Genomic DNA, 18,856 nt, shown 5'->3' with positions numbered 1-18,856 from the left:
TGACGATTGATCAGTGGAGTGTCTTCTAAAACATGAGGTATGGTGTTTTCCAGGAAGTTTGTGTACGCCTGCCCCGTAAGGCTATTTACAAGTACATGGCGTCCAACTAATCGATCACCAATGATACCGGCCCACATGTTGAGGGAGAACCGCACTTGGTGATGAGATGGAACAGTTGCACGTAGGTTTTCATACGCCCATACATGCTGATTGTGGAAATTTGTTATGCCATCTCGTGTGAACTGTGCTTCATCTGTAAATAATACTAAGGCAGGAAAGTTCGGATTTACACCACACTGCTGCAAGAACCACTGACAGAACCTAACTCGTGCAGGGTAATCTGCTGGTGACAGGGCCTGTACACGTTGCAAATGATAAGGATACAATTGATACTCTTTCAACAGTCTCCAGACAGTCGTATGAGGAACATTGACTTGCAACGCTACCCTTCGTGTGCTGATAGAAGGAGTCATGTTCACAGCCTCCAGAATCTCCTCCTGTACTTCTGGAGTTGTAGATCTTGGTCGTCCCCTTCCCAAAACCAGGAGAGTTAAATTTTCCATACTCGCACAGACGGTAATGGAGACGTACAAATGTCTTCCGATCTGGACATTGTCGCTGTGGGTACCTCTCCTGGTACAAACGACGAGCCAGCGCAGCATTGCCTTCCGCCTTACCGTACATGAAGTGTATCTCTGCCAGCTCTTGATTTGAATACATGTCGCACAGTCTAACGCCTACACAACACTGAATGTAACCTTCGCCTCGGAATGAACTGTCAGAGTGCCCTCTTAATGTCTCCTTTGACGGCAACGACCTGCGGAAAGAAAAACGTTTCGGTGAATTTCAATGTTGTGAAGGCCATAACTCGGAAATAAAGCATTTCCGGACACATGTTGTAATGAACTATTTTCATTGTCTACATGTGGGAAATACATACCTGAAATTATGCCCCGTATTTTTGAAACACCCTGTATTGTAATACTTTTTTCAACGACGTCTTTTTATCTCACAATAATTTAATTTCAGTGAATATGCTACATAATACGTTAAAGAACGTACCCACACACATTCTCGGTCCATAACTGAAGGGAATATAGGAGAGAGGGTCTCTGTCCTTCGTATTTTCCGGCAGAAAACGATCGGGGTCGAACTTGTCAGGCTCTGGGAAGTACCTTGGGTCGTTCTGTATTCCTTTAATAAAAAATATTAAATTGGCTCCAGCAGGGATCACGTGGTCCCCTGTAAAAATGCAGAAATATTGTTTGATAAGTATGTTATTGATTTATAATAATAATAATAATAATAATAATAATAATAATAATAATAATAGTAATAATAATAATAATAATAATATGGAGATTACAACGAAGTAAAGAGAAACGACTAGTAGCAATTGAAATATGGATACGGAGAAGAATGAAGCTGTGAAATGAACAGACAGAATAAGAAATGAAGCTGTGTTGGAAAGAGTGGGTGAAGAAAGAATGATGCTGAAACTGATCAGGAAAGAAAAAAGAATTGGCGGGGTAACTGGCTAAGAAGAAACTGCCTATTTAAGGATGCTTTAGAAGGAATGGTGAACGGGAGAAAAGTTAGGGGCAGAAAAACATTTCAGATGACATTAATACATATACAGGGACATCATTTTATTTTTACTTCAACTTTTATTGTACCTGATTTTTTTAATGTACTTCACTCCCACCCCTTCTACTAACGAACTCCACACAGAACCAAGGCCGCAGTACTGAGTTAGTGATTATAGTACGTTTCAGAAATATGTTCGCGTTTTCCAGTGACGAAAGCTTCCAATATTGAATCATATTTTCGCACAGGTACTGTCGTCCGTTTGCCTACGTCGCATCCCGATTTCCCCCACCTGCTTCTGCTCGCTCCACTGTAAAGACTAGTGGCTGGGCTTTCTTAACTCTTTTCTGAAAATATTAATTTCTGTTAGGAATTAATTAGACGTCTACGTAATAGTATACAATAGTTTAAAATAACTTAAAGAAAGGGCCTCGTTAAGTAATTAACTGTCACGTGATCCCCCCCCTTTCTACGATCCTGTGACATAACCATTTGGACGGACAGTAGATAGCATGTCTGATTAATTTTATCTGTGCAGGTCGGGCAGAAATGAAGACTGAATTTACAGTACGTAAGGTACTCTTTTATAGAGTAGGTACAGAATTATTTCAACATGAGTTACTAAGTATGAAGTACGAAACTGGTAATTGGAATTAGATCCAATAGTCTATAGTGCGATAATAGGCACAAAAGATCTGAAGCCTGTATCGAGATGAACGGCCACCATTTTCAAAAATGTGTTTAAATATCCATATAATGATTATTTTTCAATTCAACTTCATTCTGTATATTGTATGCCAATGTGATGTAGACAGTATAATATACACTGCTTAATGAATACGTTCGCATGGACAGCTCAGTTCGAGAGTAAAAACACTCATTGTTAATACTGTACTGTATTTTGATTAAACAAAAACCTAATGAAAATTATCAAACTCAAAATCGCGATATTTCCTACTTTACGTAAATGGATGGACTACTTTTCTTCCCTCTTATACCTAGTGAAGTGATTTGTTTGTATTTTACGCCAGTACCATCGAACTCCAGTCGTGGAAGGAGGTAGCAAACTGTTTTTCCGGGTCTCAATCATTAATCCAAAGGTATAGCCAGGTTAATATTAAAAACGTTAGTAAAAATAAAATGATGTCCCTGTATATGGATCATGTGTGGAGTCTAAGAGGAAGGCGGAGCATAGAAAATATTGCAAATATTTTTTGCCTATTTTATTGAAATAAAATAATCGTCTCGTTTGAAAATAATGACCAATTAACTTAAAATAATGTAGTTTAATGAGAGCGTAAAGCCGAATTTGTGTTGGTGAAATGCATAGTCACTCTAAGTGTCAATTAAAGTTACTTAAACTGACAATTAAAATTAAATATGTTTGGAGAAATCGTCCCTCAAGTAGCATAACATTAATTATGTTTCTTTGAAAAATGTTCCAGGGTTATCCTTAACGGAATATAAACACTGTGACCAGAGAGTTGAAGACAGAGTAGTTTGATTCAGAGGAATAATAAACAGGAATTTGTGGACAAGAATGCGCCGCGAAATAGACGAGTTGCGTGTAGAGGATAATTGAAGATGACGATCAGGTGTACTTACCAATCTTATAGTCTTGAGTGAGTGTCCTCGCTACCAAAGGGATAGGGGGATACATCCTCATAGATTCCTTGAGAACCATTTCCAGGTACTGCATCTGCTGTAAGTCTTCGTACGTCGCAGGACGATTGGAATCACCGAATATCTGTTGCAGCTCCTGCACCACCCGATCCTGGAATACACCTACTTTCAAATTTTCCTCATAGTGTAGAAACAATATTAGCCTACTTATAACTTACAAATGGATATCAGAGAACCAGGAGGTTCATTGTCGCTCTCACTTAAGCCCGCCATCGGTCCAGATTAATCCAGTCACTACCATCATATCCCACCTCAGTCCAATCCATTATAATATTATCCTCCCATCTACGTCTCGGCCTTCCCAAAGACCTTTTTCCCTCAGGTCGTCCAACTAATCTATATGCATTTCTGGATTCACTCGTACGTGCTACATGTCCTGACCATACTGTCGCAACAATAGCTGTTTAGGTTTATATATAATTTATGCGAACAAGAAAGTTGGGCGCTGAGTACGAAAGATATAGCAGTAGAAGTGTTGGTAATGGTATTGGTAGTAGTAGTAATATTAGCAGTAGTAGTGTTGGTAGTGGTATTGGTAGTAGTAGTAGTAATAGTAGCAGTAGTAGTGTTGGTATTGGTATTGGTAGTAGTAGTAGTAATAGTAGCAGTAGTAGTGTTGGTAGTGGTATTGGTAGTAGTTGTAGTAATAGTAGCAGTAGTAGTTTTGGTAGTGGTATTGGTAGTAGTAGCAGTAGAAGTGTTGGTAGTGGTGTCGTTAGTATTAGTACTAGTAGTAGTAGCAGTAGTATTGTTGGTAGTGGAATTGGTAGTAGTAGTAGTAGGGTTGGTAGTTGTATAGGTAGAAGTAGTACTAGCAGTAGTAGCCATATTTTTGTTAGTGTTACTGGTACCAGTAGTTAGTTACAGCAATAGAAATAGTAGTTTTATTAGTATCGGTAGTTGTAGAAGCATTAGTAGTAATATCAGTAATATTAGCAATAGTAGTATTTTAGTAACAATAGTAGAGAGGAAAAGACCTTTGGGGAAGCCGAGACGTAGATGGGAGGATAATATTAAAATGGATTTGAGGGAGGTGGGATATGATGGTAGAGACTGGATTAATCTTGCTCAGGATAGCGACCAATGGCGGGCTTATGTGAGGGCGGCAATGAACCTCCGGGTTCCTTAAAATCCAGTAAGTAGTAAGTAAGTAAGTAAGTAGTTCTAATGTAAATAGTAATTGTACCAGTAATAATGTTTCTCGTGATACTGATAGCAATACGATCAGTAATAGCAGTAGGAGCGGTACCAATGTGTTAGTTGGGAGACCGGAGGGAAAAAGACCTTTGTGGAGGCCGAGACGTAGATTGGAGGATAATATTAAAATGTATTTGAGGGAGGTGGGATATGATGGTAGATACTGGATTAATCTTGCTCAGGACAGGGACCGATGGTGGGCTTACGTGAGAGAGGCAATGAACCTCCGGGTTCCTTAAAAGCCATTTGTAAGTAAGTAAGTGGTATAATAAGGATTGATGGAAATGTTGCACATCTCTTTGGTGCTGAAAAAGTCATTATGCTTTCTTGTTTATGTAACACAATCTGGTCATGGTAACACCAAAGCAGAAGTTTCGCTTCACGTTAACAACTTTTATGGTCGTGAAAGCTTTGTCAAATGATCTTATAGCATGAGAGAGATTTCCAGCTTCCGGCATTGGTGTGAATGTACCACAATGCACTGCATGGTACTGACTAGAGTCCTGCAATGTTCAAACGTGAGAGAGGCAACCAAGACATTACAAAATTCTTCTAATTTCATAAGAAAAACTATTAGTAAGGTATGTGCTAAAATTCTACAGGACTTTAACAATGAACAGGCGGGACTGAAGGATAGCGAATATTTTTAAAACAAGATGGAACAAACACGACAGGCCTCCTCCTGCAGAGCGAACATTGGCGAATATCGAACTTCGCCATACTCGACAAACTTGAACCGAACATTACGCCTGTAATGCACAACGCTAGTACTGACCTGGATGTGTGGATGTCTGGACAACAGCCAAGCTGTGAAGGCCAGAGCAGTGGCAGTAGTATCCGACCCCTGAAATACAGATAAGAAGCTTTAACTGTAACAGTCAACGAACGGTCTTTCTTAACCCCCAAAGGGGGTGAAGAAATGATAGTGTGGTGACTGGAAATTTGAAGTCAGTATCATTTACATCATGTGCCTCCTGGCCATTCTTATTGTCTAAGTATATGCTTTCTTAGTATTATTGCAGGTTATGTCACCATAAATCTCAATTTCACCGATACATTTACTGTTCTTCTTGAAAGTTTTCACTGATATCAATACTTTCATTAATTTTTATTATGAAGTTGCTCAGTAGCTTATACTAAATTTTTGAAGCGGACTTTTCAAAGCATCCTGATATTAACAAGCAATAAGTAAGGTACAATTGTACGATGAACTGAAGCTCCTGTTGTTACTTACCCCTACTATTACAGTATTGAGTTCTTCATATATATATTGCTCAGTGCAAAGGTTCTTTTCTTTCTTCTCCTGAAGCAATTTGAGAATTACGGGCGACATGTTGGGGGCTGAGAACAGAGCAGAGATAAGCTATGTTACTACGAGAACCACAACACTGTTCAGGGAATTTTGGGCAAACACAAATACACGTTAAACAACAACAACAACAATACTAATAATAATAATAATAATAATAATAATAATAATAATAATAATAATAATAATAATAATAATAATAGTAATAATAATCGTGCATTCCGCAAAGCGAGACCTAGATAGAAAGTCCCAGAACAGTCAAGCCAGCAGGGCAGATCTAGCCTTCAAACGAGGTCCAGCAGTGTCGTAGAATCTCAGAACACCATGCACGTGCACACAAATACAGAGTGTCCATTTCAAAACTTCCCAATGAAAATAACTTTAAAATTTAAATTGAATTTAATTAAACGAAGAATACCTCAATTTAGATATTGAGGTTGAAGTTCGAAACCAGTCTTAATTGCATATTAAGTTTCACCCTCTCACCTCCAGCCACCCCCACTTTGAAATTTTAAATGTCACCCCTATCTTGTGATGCTTAACTTTGTTTAATAGTTAATACATCTCATACATTAATTTGTTTTCGCATCTTTTGTTTTCTATCGTCGCCTGGCAACGTGTATTGTTATTGTCACTAGATTGTAGGATGAAAACACAGTTCATTTTGTATAACTTTCTAAATTTAATCAGTAAGGATGGTTTCTGTTCTCTCTTGAGGAGTACACATTATAAAATAATTTAATAGACTAACATAACTATTACATAAAATGCTTAATATTCTTTGTAGCTTTATTCTCTTCAGCTCTAATAAAGAATAACAACAATCCAGGTTGCCAGGCGACGCAGAAAAGAAAATGAATGAGATGTATAAACAATTGAATAGACCAGACGTCTTCAAAAGCGTACTCGCGAGTAAGCCCCTGAACGGAACCGAAGCCAGTACGTAATGATCGCGCTCCGCCTCACCCATCCCCACCTGTACTGTACTCAATGTTTATGCGCAAACGAAGAGCAGTGGCGGACTGCCATTATCATTGTGTTGGTCGGAGTGTTCCACCGTTTCACAATGTCTTCTAATCATGGACGTAGTACATTCAAGGATGAAAGGGAAGAGAAATTTTTTGTCAGTGGGGAGAATGTGAAATGCTTAATTTGTTCGAAAATTCTTAATGATGTGTTAAAATTCAACATGCGACGACAATACTCGACTCTTCACAAAGAATATCATACAATTACAGGCATGTTGGACATATGAAAATAATTTATTTTGGGGCGTCTGTATAACTGTAGGTTATACATAATAATCAGTATATTACAATACTTTTGCACTCAGTTCCGCATGACAACTTATAGTTTTTCGTTTAATTTAAGGTGAAATGCTTAGGCCTACAAATATTTTGATAAATGTAAAACAAGAAAATACAAACACAAATTATACACGTGTTCTCAGTCTTAAACAAAAAAAAAAAGCTTCTTGCTAGCTATGTTCTAGCTTGGAATATTGGAAAATCAATGAAGCCCTTTACAGAAGCATCATTTATAAAATCGTGCATACAGAACGCTGCTAAAATACTGTGTCCAGAACAAAGTCAAAGTTTAAGAAAATTAAATTGTTTCTAATTACAGTTCAGAGAAGGAATTTCAAGATTGTAAATGTAATTGAATCTGAAGTCGAAACCACAATTAACCAGTTTGCAGCTTACTCACTTGCATTGGACGAAAGCACAGATAGAAATGACAAAGCTCACCTAGCCATTTTCATCCGAGGAGTTAATGAACATTTTACTGCGTCTGAATGTCTTCTAGATTTAATTACAAAATACAACTGGAGAAGATCTTTTCCAGGCACTGAAAGGCACCATAGAACGAAGAGGTTGAATTTGCAATGGCTTGTGTCAATAGCAACAAACGGGGCTCCAGCTTCATAGTATGTCAAAATAATATACAAACGTATGATATTTCTTATTCTTTTGATGCTATTACTTGTAAACACAAGCAGACCGTTGCCGCGATCCCCCACTGACCGCTCCCATCTGTTGAGGTACGAGTCTCTCCCCCTTCTCTAGCCTTACAGCACACTGTGTTCGGCGGGCAGCATCGAGAGCACGAATGACGATACGCTTTTTGGAGACCTCTGGAATAGACTTTCAAAGTATCACGAGATAGGGATGCCATTTGAAATTTAAAATTGGGGGTGGCTGGGGATGAGGGAGTGAAACCTAATATCCAATTGAGACTGTTTTAAACTTCCCCCTCAACATTTAAATTGACGTGTTTCTTGTTTAATCATATTGAATTTAAGTTTTATATACAGTCCCTGGCCAAAATGTTAGATGCATCTTCATTTTTCATAATTCATTCATCTCAGAAAACAGATTTTAATAATATTCATATATCATTGCTATTGTTAAGGAACACTTGCAGCAGCTGTTGTGCACAGCAATTAATTAATTTAATACTTACAATAACATGAACATTATGTTTCAAAATAAAGGTACGTCTAATAATTTTGCCAGGGATTGTATATCTGAGGTCCGTGCGTCCTCATTGAATAATCAAGACTATGATTTAGTCAACATGTAGGTATCTATTATTTGAGAAAAATTCGTTCGGGCACCGGGAATCGAACCCAGGACCTGTCAGCTTTGCGCGCCGAGCGCTCTTTCCGGCTGAGCTAAACCAGGACCCGATTTACGACGCCGGCCGAACTCTCCGGCCAAATATAAACGATACTTGGGAGGAAATTAAACGCAGAATAAATATGGGAAACGCCTGTTATTATTCGGCTGAGAAGCTTTTGTCATCCAGTCTGCTGTCAAAACATCTGAAAGTTAGAATTTATAAAACAGTTATATTACCGGTTGTTCTGTATGGCTGTGAAACTTTGACTCTCACTTTGAGAGAGGAACATAGGTTAAGGGTGTTTGAGAATAAGGTGCTTAGGGAAATATTTGGGGTTAAGAGAGATGAAGTTACAGGAGAATGGAGAAAGTTACACAACGCAGAACTGCACGCATTGTAGTCTTCATCTGACATAATAATTAGGAACATTAAATCCAGACGTTTGAGATGGGCAGGGCATGTAGCACTATGGGCGAAACCAGAAATGCATATAGAGTATTAGTTGGGAGGACGAAGGGAAAAAGACCTTTGGGAAGGGCGAGACGTAGATAGGAGGATAATAAAAAAATGGATTTAAGGGAGGTGGGATATGATGATAGATACTGGATTATTCTGCTCAGGATAGGGACTGATGACGGGCTTATGTGAGGGCGGCAATGAATCTCCGGGTTCCTTAAAAGTCAGTAAGTAAGTAATCAATATACAGTTCGTAATAATGAACTGACCCGAAACTATGTCTGTTCCATAATTCTGAATATGAATTTTGTTTAAATGTCGTTTAATGTTGAAATGACGAGTAGAAATAAATTGCATGGGACACAGTAAACAAACAATTCTTTCGTCTTCAACAACAAAATAATTATATTACTATTTCCTTTGGAAGTAGTATTTCTTCACGGGTTTAGATTTTGCCATGTTCCAGTTCTCTTTAAACTGCAGTACGCGTATTGTGTACCTGCCGCCGCCAGGATGAATGTTGATATAGCTGAGCGCAACTAGAACGCCATGACCACACTGGTAGAAAAGGTGGGTGGGGTAGAAGGTGGTAAGAAGGCTGTCGCTCTCAGGAGCTACAGTTCTGCAGGTTTGATCTAGAGATTTTCCCGAAATATCAAATGAGACAAATATTATTTCTGTAGGAAACGCTTCTATATGGACGGGTTTTAACTTAGACTGTAACTATATATTATTTTAATGTACCGAAGTACATATGATATTTCCATGCAGATATTCTGCGTCATCATACGATAAAAGAGTAATGGAACGGAGAAAAATTCTCTCCGGCGCCGGGATTTGAACCCGGGTTTTCAGCTCTACGTGCTGATGCTTTATCCACTAAGCCACACCGGATCCACACCCCGGCGCCGGACAGAATCGTCTCAGTTTAAGTTCCAACTCTTGGGTTCCCTCTAGTGGCCACCCTCTGCAGTACGTCATAGATGTCTATGAACGCAGGACCGAAGTCCACACATGTGCTGAGGTGCACTCGATATGAGTGACTAGTTGGCCGGGATCCGACGGAATAAGCGCCGTCTTAAATCACGAAGTGATTTACGCATATCATATATATTATTTTAATGTACCGAAGTACATATGATATTTTCATGCAGATATTCTGCGTCATCATACGATGAAAGAGTAATGGAACGGAGAAAAATTCTCTCCGTCGCCGGGATTTGAACCCGGGTTTTCAGCTCTACGTGCTGATGCTTTATCCACTAAGCCACACCGGATACAACTCCGACGCCGGTTAGAATCGTCTCAGATTAAGCTCCAACTCTTGGGTTCCCTCTAGTGGCCGCCCTCTGCACTACGTCATAGATGTCTATGAACGCAGGACCGAAGTCCACACATGTGCTGAGGTGCACTCGGTATGAGTGACTAGTTGGCCGGGATCCGACGGAATAAGCGCCGTCTTAAATCACGAAGTGATTTACGCATATCATATATATTATTTTAATGTACCGAAGTACATATGATATTTCCATGCAGATATTCTGCGTCATCATACGATGAAAGAGTAATGGAACGGAGAAAAATTCTCTCCGTCGCCGGGATTTGAACCCGGGTTTTCAGCTCTACGTGCTGATGCTTTATCCACTAAGCCACACCGGATACAACTCCGACGCCGGTTAGAATCGTCTCAGATTAAGCTCCAACTCTTGGGTTCCCTCTAGTGGCCGCCCTCTGCACTACGTCATAGATGTCTATGAACGCAGGACCGAAGTCCACACATGTGCTGAGGTGCACTCGGTATGAGTGACTAGTTGGCCGGGATCCGACGGAATAAGCGCCGTCTTAAATCACGAAGTGATTTACGCATATCATATATATTATTTTAATGTACCGAAGTACATATGATATTTCCATACAGATATTCTGCGTCATCATACGATGAAAGAGTAATGGAACGGAGAAAAATTCTCTCCGGCGCCGGGATTTGAACCCGGGTTTTCAGCTCTACATGTTGATGCTTTATCCACTAAGCCACACCGGATACAACTCCGACGCCGGTTAGAATCGTCTCAGATAGACATCTATGACGTAGTGTAGAGGGCGGCCACTAGAGGGAACCCAAGAGTTGGAGCTTAATCTGAGACGATTCTAACCGGCGTCGGAGTTGTATCCGGTGTGGCTTAGTGGATAAAGCATCAGCACGTAGAGCTGAAAACCCGGGTTCAAATCCCGGCGCCGGAGAGAATTTTTCTCCTTTCCATTACTCTTTCATCGTTAGACTGTAACTCCCACATGTCCTGTCGAACATCCCGCACTTCCAAATTGCATTTTCGTCACTCCAAGCTTCGCGCACACAGGTTTGCTACGATTTAGTTCAATGCCAGAAAACGGGTGGGTCGCACATCACGCTTTTTGAAGCGACGCCTGTTTTGACGTACGCAATGTAAACATCACGTGCTTACCTTTCTTCAAAATATGAAACAGATACGTATTGTAACATCAGTTTGAACTGTGAAATTGCAAAGAGAACTCACAGTACAGTACTTGAAAACAAACCAGTTACAGTGATTTTCTTTGCAGTTCTTGCGCTGAAGCCAAGAAATCCGACCATTTCAGGGACAGGCACATATCGCACACATCACATCGTTGTTGAGTTCTTGACATTTAGCTCCAATTACTACGCGCTATTGATCAAAAGCAGCCGTTGCGAAAATGAGACTCACGAGCACATTTTGGCTCGCAGTGATAGCTGTGAATTTCTCTTACTTCCTGCTCTCTCCAACCCCCACCCTCTCACTCACTGGAATCAAACTCCGTTCCATTTGCTTATTTGTCTCTGACCTGCGAGTGGCGTATCGTCCAATGTCTCTCTCGAAACCATGTACCTCTACAAAAACGAAAGTTTCAAGGAGGATGGGAGGACGCATTTTTTTTTTTTTTTTTTTTTTTTGCTGCCAATATGATGAGAATATTAAATGTAAGATTTGTTCACAAGTATTACGAGGAAACGGTTGTATAACATAAAACAGCATTATACTACTGTTATTCATGAAACATTTAAAGGTGAAGTATTATTATTTATTATTATTATTATTATTATTATTATTATTATTATTATCTCTGTACGTCGATCCTTTTTCAGCAGATATACGAATAATGCCGTTAGATCGTCAATTTAAACTCACAGATTTACTATGTGATGTCAAATGAAAGCTAGATGTAAGGACTTGACAAATGTTGAACTTTTGAAATCTTTACCAAAAAATAAATATCAGAAGCTTCGTTCTTTCGCTTGCTCTGTTGAAGCCATGTTCGCTACAACTTACGTTTGTGAAAAAGTATTTTCAGCAATGAAAATACTAAAAACCAAATTTAGATCACGACTGACAGACAAATACCTTCGTGATCAACTACGATTGGCAGTAAGTGACATAATTCCTGATTTCGAAACTCTGTCGCAGAGACATTCTGAAGACAATTAATAGGTTGTGATAATGTGCCCTATGTTTTTTTTCCCCCCTTTCTTCGTTACGCGTACTAAACATTAGTTTGTAACCTTATAATGTATAAAATTATATTTAAGTGCTTCACATAAGGAAAATTAAATCCGTTAATAAATCAGACAGTTGCTTCACTTCCCCTTCAGGTGTCCGCCTCCCTCCATAGGTGCTCTGCACGTTGCAGGTTACACAGTGGCTCGGCGCACGATTACATTTTCGCCACGGCTGATCAAAAGCAACTATTACTCCATTTGACGTCTGTGCATTGCCTCTAATATCTTCATACTAATAATCATACCGGTATTATGACGGTTCATATCTCGAATTTCATATGAATAATATCCCTTATCACACCTCGGTTTTCGAAGACGTATCTAGTAACTTAGTCACCCTGTATGTGCATGTCCCTTCCTTACGTTGCATTGTATTTTTCAGATACATTATTTGTAACCTAGATGTTGATACAGCGTCGTAAAATAACCCAATAAAATAAAAATAAAAATACATTATTTGCAGTGACTTCACAATAATTTTTATGATCTGTATTATTCTCAATATATTTGCTCACACTATTGTACAGTTGGTTATATTGGATTGCATGAATTGTTACCTTGTGTCAGCTAAAGATGACACTAAAAGACTAGCGAACAACAAAAATGCTAAGCTTTGTGCCAAGAGTACATTACTGAAACTATCGCCAAGTTCAGTAAAACTTTGAATATACATATTGATTACACAACTTTTAACACTGTATCACTTCGGAATATGTACAGGGACATCATTATGTTTTTACTAACATTTTTAATATTAACTTGGCTATACCTCTGGATCAACGCCGTTTGCTACCCCTTCCACGACTGAAGTTCGATGATACTGGCGTAATATACAAACAAATCACATTACTAGGTATAGGAGGGAAGAAAAGTAGTTAATTCATTTACGTTAACTAGGAAATATCGCGCTTTTGACTTTGATAATTTTCATTAAGTTTTTGTTTAATCAAAATACAGTACTGTATTAACAATGAGTGTTTTTACTCACGAACTGAGCTGTCCATGTGGACGTATTCATTATGCAGTGTATATTATACTGTCTACACCACATTAGCGTACAATATAGAGAATGAAGTTAAATTGAAAAATAACCATAATATGGATATTTAAACACATTTTTTTTAAAATGGTGACCGTTCATTTCGACACAGGCTTCAGTTCTAATGTGCATATTATCGCACTATAGATTATTGTACCTAATCCCAATTACCAGTTTCGTCCTTCGTACTAGTAACTCATGTTGAAATAATTCTGTACCTACTCTATAAAAGAGTACCTTACGTACTGTAAATTCAATCTTCACATCTGCCCGAAAAGATAAAATTATTCAGACATACTATCTACTGTCCGTCCGAGTGGTTATGTCGTAGGATCGTAGAAAGGAGGGAAATCACGTGACAGTTAATTACTTAACGAGGGCCTTTTATTTAAGTTATTTGAAACAGTTGTATAATATTACGTAGACGTCTAATTATTAACAGAAATTAATGTTCTCAGAAAAGATCTAAGACAGCCTAACCTCTAGCTGGCGAATAAAAGCTGGTGGGGGGAAACCGGGATACGACGTAGGCAAATGGACGACAGTACCTGTGCGAAAATGATTCAATATTTAAAGCTTTTTCGTCACTGGAAAACGCGAACATATTTTTGGAACGAACTGTTTACTATAACTGTAAGCTTATATGCGGTCTCGGATCTGTGTGCAAGACGGTTGAACTTCATTAGTAGAAGGGGTGGAAGTGAAGTACATTCAAAAACTCAGATACAATAAAAATTGAAGTGAAAATAAAATGATGTCACTGTATGATAAGACTTTCTTGTGTTAAATTCTAACGTACGTTGTTTACATGTTTCGACCTTTTATGAGTCATCCTCAGAACACAACACAAACAAGCTGCATTCCGAACAATGGTACACAGACTACTCAACATGTCAATGAACCAACAGGATTACAAAGAAGAGCTAAACAAAATCAAATACATAGCACAAGAAAACGGATACAACCCTAATATAATAGATAACATAATACGTAAGACGAAACATAATCACAAAAATCATAAGAATACAACACGAACACAAGAATACAAAAAATACATCACATTAACATACGAAAACAAAAACACACACACAAAATTGCAACCTCATTCAAGAAATTAAATTACAACATCGCATACAGAACAAATAACACTCTACAAAAACATCGCAACACACAAACAACACAAACAAACAAATACAACCACACTGGCGTATACAAACTCAAATGTAACACCTGCAACTTCTACATAGAACAGACAGGCAGATCATTTCAAACACGTTACAAAGAACACATCACAGCCATAACAAAATTACAAAACACCTCCACATATGCAGTACACATCGCAAATGCTAACCACACCTACAGAAACATCAACACAGACATGGAAATACTGCACATCCAACCAAAAAGCCAGAAACTAAACACACTAGAACAATATGAAATATACAGACACACGAAAACACACCCCAACGAAATTCTCAACACACAACTCAATTTCAGAACACACACTATCTTTCATTCTACATTATACCACACGAACACACCCTCACAGGAAACAAAACAAGAGGCGCGAAGACCAACAACGACTACCTCTGAGGATAACCCATAAATGGTCGAAACATGTAAACAAATTACGTTAGAATTTAACACAAGAAAGTCTTATCATATATATTCCGAAAACTTTGAACTTTTAAGATATGTTTATGTATAAAACAAGATTTTCCTTACCTTCATCTCTGTCTTTGGTTTTGTCACTGATTATTACGTTCATGTTTTTCCACCCCCTTTCTACATACTTGGCTTCCTTCCTTCCATCCTTCGAATTCCAGTACAAGAAGTCATACTCAAACCATGGGCGCATTATTCTGTAAACTATGCTGTCTTTTTCACTTAAAAAATAAAACATTGCAATGTAAACTTTACACAGTCTGAGTATACATTTGAGGAAGGTAATAGGAAATTACTGGTGTGAAAGAAAACTGTGTGACACATTTTAGACAACAATTTATGTCTTAGCAGGGCAGGGAATTTGGCACCAAAACTGTTAAATTGTGAGCATAGGTTCTATGGCATATTATGACGATTTATTCAGAATGGAAATAAATACAGCAAATATAATTTTTAAAGTCATGTGGCATTTATTCAGAATGTATACCATTTGGGAAGAAGTATAAATTTGAAGCTTTTGTAAAAATATTTTTTGACATTTTCTTCAGCATGGAGAGCACTTGGGAAGAAATACAATTTTCGAAAGAAGATGACAAATTTTGGGCATTTCATTAGCATGAATGTCTTTTGGAGATTAATACATGATATCTGGAAGAAAAACAGTTTTCGAAATGAAATACTTTAGACATATCATTAGAATCGATAGGATATACATTGAAATCTTTTATGTCAAACATTTTTTCAAGCTGTAAATATCGATAATAATGTCGGTTTTTCTGTCACGCCCGATTATGAAAGGAATGGTAATTGAAATTATTTTAACCACATCTAGGTCAGAAAGCATGGGTAGACATAACGGCTCGGTTAGAAAAGCCAACGTACTATGGTAGGAACGATCATGATTTTAAAATCAAATGTAGGAAACAGAAAACGGATGTAGGTAAATTCTCATTTTTAAATAGAACTATAAATGATTGGAATGACCTACCTGCAGCGGTCTTTGAGGGCTGTCCTTCCTTAAGGAGATTCAAGAATAACTTAAAAAGTTGTGTATAAAGTGCAAATTAAAATTAAGGTGACATTCAACATTTAAATCTTTTAAGGTGACATGTATTTATCTAGCCTGACGAGTTTACTTCCTTGGTTTGAATTGTAAGTTATTTAAAAATAGCGTGTAAGAGGGCCTTAGACTAGAAATGTTTAGTTTAAATGTAGTTCTGTTTATAAGTATGCATAAGGTTGTAATTATTTGACTTATGTGAACTGTTATATCAGTGAAGCGAGGTGAGTCAGTGAAGTTATGGTTTTACAGTGCAGTGAACAGTTCCAATCAGTGATAATTTATAGCGTCAGTGAAATGTGTTCTAAAGTGTCAGTGAAATGTGTTACAGAGTGTCAGTGAAATGTGTGCTGAAGTGTCAGTGAAATGTGTGCTAAAGTGTCAGTGAAATGTGTGCTAAAGTGTCAGTGAAATGTATGCTAAAGTGTCAGTGAAATGTGTGCTAAAGTGTCAGTGAAATGTGTGCTAAAGTGTCAGTGAAATGTATGCTAAAGTGTCAGTGAAATGTGTGCTAAAGTGTCAGTGAAATGTGTGCTAAAGTGTCAGTGAAATGTATGCTAATGTGTCAGTGAAATGTGTGCTAAAGTGTCAGTGAAATGTATGCTAAAGTGTCAGTGAAATGTGTGCTAAAGTGTCAGTGAAATGTATGCTAAAGTGTCAGTGAAATGTGTGCTAAAGTGTCAGTGAAATGTATGCTAAAGTGTCAGTGAAATGTGTGCTAAAGTGTCAGTGAAATGTGTGCTAAAGTGTCAGTGAAATGTGTGCTAAAGTGTCAGTGAAATGTATGCTAAAGTGTCAGTGAAATGTGTGCTAAAGTGTCAGTGAAATGTGTGCTAAAGTGTCAGTGAAATGTATGCTAAAGTGTCAGTGAAATGTGTGCTAAAGTGTCAGTGAAATGTGTGCTAAAGTGTAAGTGAAATGTATGCTAAAGTGTCAGTGAAATGTGTGCTAAAGTGTCAGTGAAATGTATGCTAAAGTGTCAGTGAAATGTGTGCTAAAGTGTCAGTAAAATGTATGCTAAAGTGTCAGTGAAATGTATGCTAAAGTGTCAGTGAAATGTGTGCTAAAGTGTCAGTGAAATGTATGCTAAAGTGTCAGTGAAATGTGTGCTAAAGTGTCAGTGAAATGTGTGCTAAAGTGTCAGTGAAATGTGTGCTAAAGTGTCAGTGAAATGTATGCTAAAGTGTCAGTGAAATGTGTGCTAAAGTGTCAGTGAAATGTGTGCTAAAGTGTCAGTGAAATGTGTGCTAAAGTGTCAGTGAAATGTATGCTAAAGTGTCAGTGAAATGTGTGCTAAAGTGTCAGTGAAATGTGTGCTAAAGTGTCAGTGAAATGCGTCATAGTGCCACTACAGGGAATGAGATGAGAGTAAAGTCATAGACTATTGAAACTTATGTAGGGCCTATACATAATTATGTAGGTTGTAATGTAAAATTAGGTATTTTATTTATGTTTTATTATTATTGTGTTAAATTGTATTGTGTATTCTTATTGTATTGTGTATAAAATTGTATATGTGTTTTAAATTGTATTGTGTATTGTAAATTTTTATTGTGTATTGCTTATCATTTTTTTTTGTGTATTGTTTATATTGTATATACCACTGCCACCGGGTGCTTGCCCACTTGCAGTGTAAATACATACATACATACATACATACATACATACATACATACATACATACATACATACATACATACATAAAACAATTTTGCAGTTGCTAATAAAATAAAAAAAAATGAAATATATTCTTACCTTGTTAATACATCCATTGCTTCCAAAGTTGCAGATTCCTCAGGTTCCTTACCCATAGTTATGGCTGCAAAAATGTAGTAAAATTTGTTTTACTGTTTCGTCCATATTAGATTTTCATTTTACATTCGGCATAGACGGTTTTTCGAAATTAATCTATACTAATAATAAATCTCTAGCCAAAATTTTTCTGGTAATTTTCGATTTTCCAAAAATAATTGGTGTTAACATGTATAATTAACCATCCTGAAACCGAAAATCGCTTTTTTGACATTTTGTTTATATGTCTGTCTGTCTGTCTGGATGTTTGTTACCTTTTCACGTGATAATGTCTGAACCGATTTACATGAAAATTGGAATATAAATTAAGTTGGTTGTAACTTAGATTTTAGTCTATATGGTATTCAAAATACTTTATTTAAAAGGGTGGTTATAAGGAGGCCCGAATTAAATAAATCGAAATATCTCGCTTATTAATTTTCGTGAAAAATGTTACATAACAAAAGTTTCTTTAAAAATAATTTGCGATAAGTTTTATTCCTTGAAAAATTTTGATAGGACTGATATTTAATGAGATAAATGAGTTTTAAAATTACAATAACAACGCCATCTAAGGCGCTGTATTGAAATAACAACAAATGACTTCGTCTGTAAGGGGCCTTGGACAACAACAATCGAAAGCTATTAAACATAGCCTAAGAGAATATTTATGTGTTTGTATGAAGTAATATCGGAAGCTAATTAATTGTTTAATTATTGGAAAGCGTACTTTCTCTAGATGGACATAATTCTACAATGTTATTACAGTAACTTCTGAAACATATAGCAAGTAATATAAAGTATACACATTAAAACTAAATGGTATGTCAATCTTCATTAAACTATGGTTGCATGTAATAACAATTAAGAAACATGTTAAAGGAATTGTCATTG

At 37.4% G+C, this 18,856-nt stretch overlaps 1 protein-coding gene across 1 annotated transcript in view; it reads right to left on the bottom strand.

The window, feature by feature from the left end:
• LOC138713223 (cytochrome P450 4C1-like) overlaps nt 1-18,856 on the bottom strand; it is a 42,626-nt gene that overhangs the window by 7,394 nt on the left and 16,376 nt on the right. Inside the window, exons 6-11 of the mRNA XM_069845144.1 lie at nt 17,927-17,990; nt 15,172-15,332; nt 5,702-5,808; nt 5,243-5,311; nt 3,193-3,361; nt 1,063-1,242 (exon numbers count right to left, since the gene is read on the bottom strand). Of these exons, the coding sequence (XP_069701245.1) occupies nt 1,063-1,242; nt 3,193-3,361; nt 5,243-5,311; nt 5,702-5,808; nt 15,172-15,332; nt 17,927-17,990 (750 nt within the window). The remainder of the gene's footprint in view (nt 1-1,062; nt 1,243-3,192; nt 3,362-5,242; nt 5,312-5,701; nt 5,809-15,171; nt 15,333-17,926; nt 17,991-18,856) is intronic.

This window comes from Periplaneta americana, chromosome 2 (genome assembly GCF_040183065.1).
Source record: "Periplaneta americana isolate PAMFEO1 chromosome 2, P.americana_PAMFEO1_priV1, whole genome shotgun sequence".
NCBI lineage: Eukaryota > Metazoa > Arthropoda > Insecta > Blattodea > Blattidae > Periplaneta > Periplaneta americana.
Note: the sequence above shows the minus strand (reverse complement) of the source record. Positions and strands in the feature narration are given on the sequence as shown.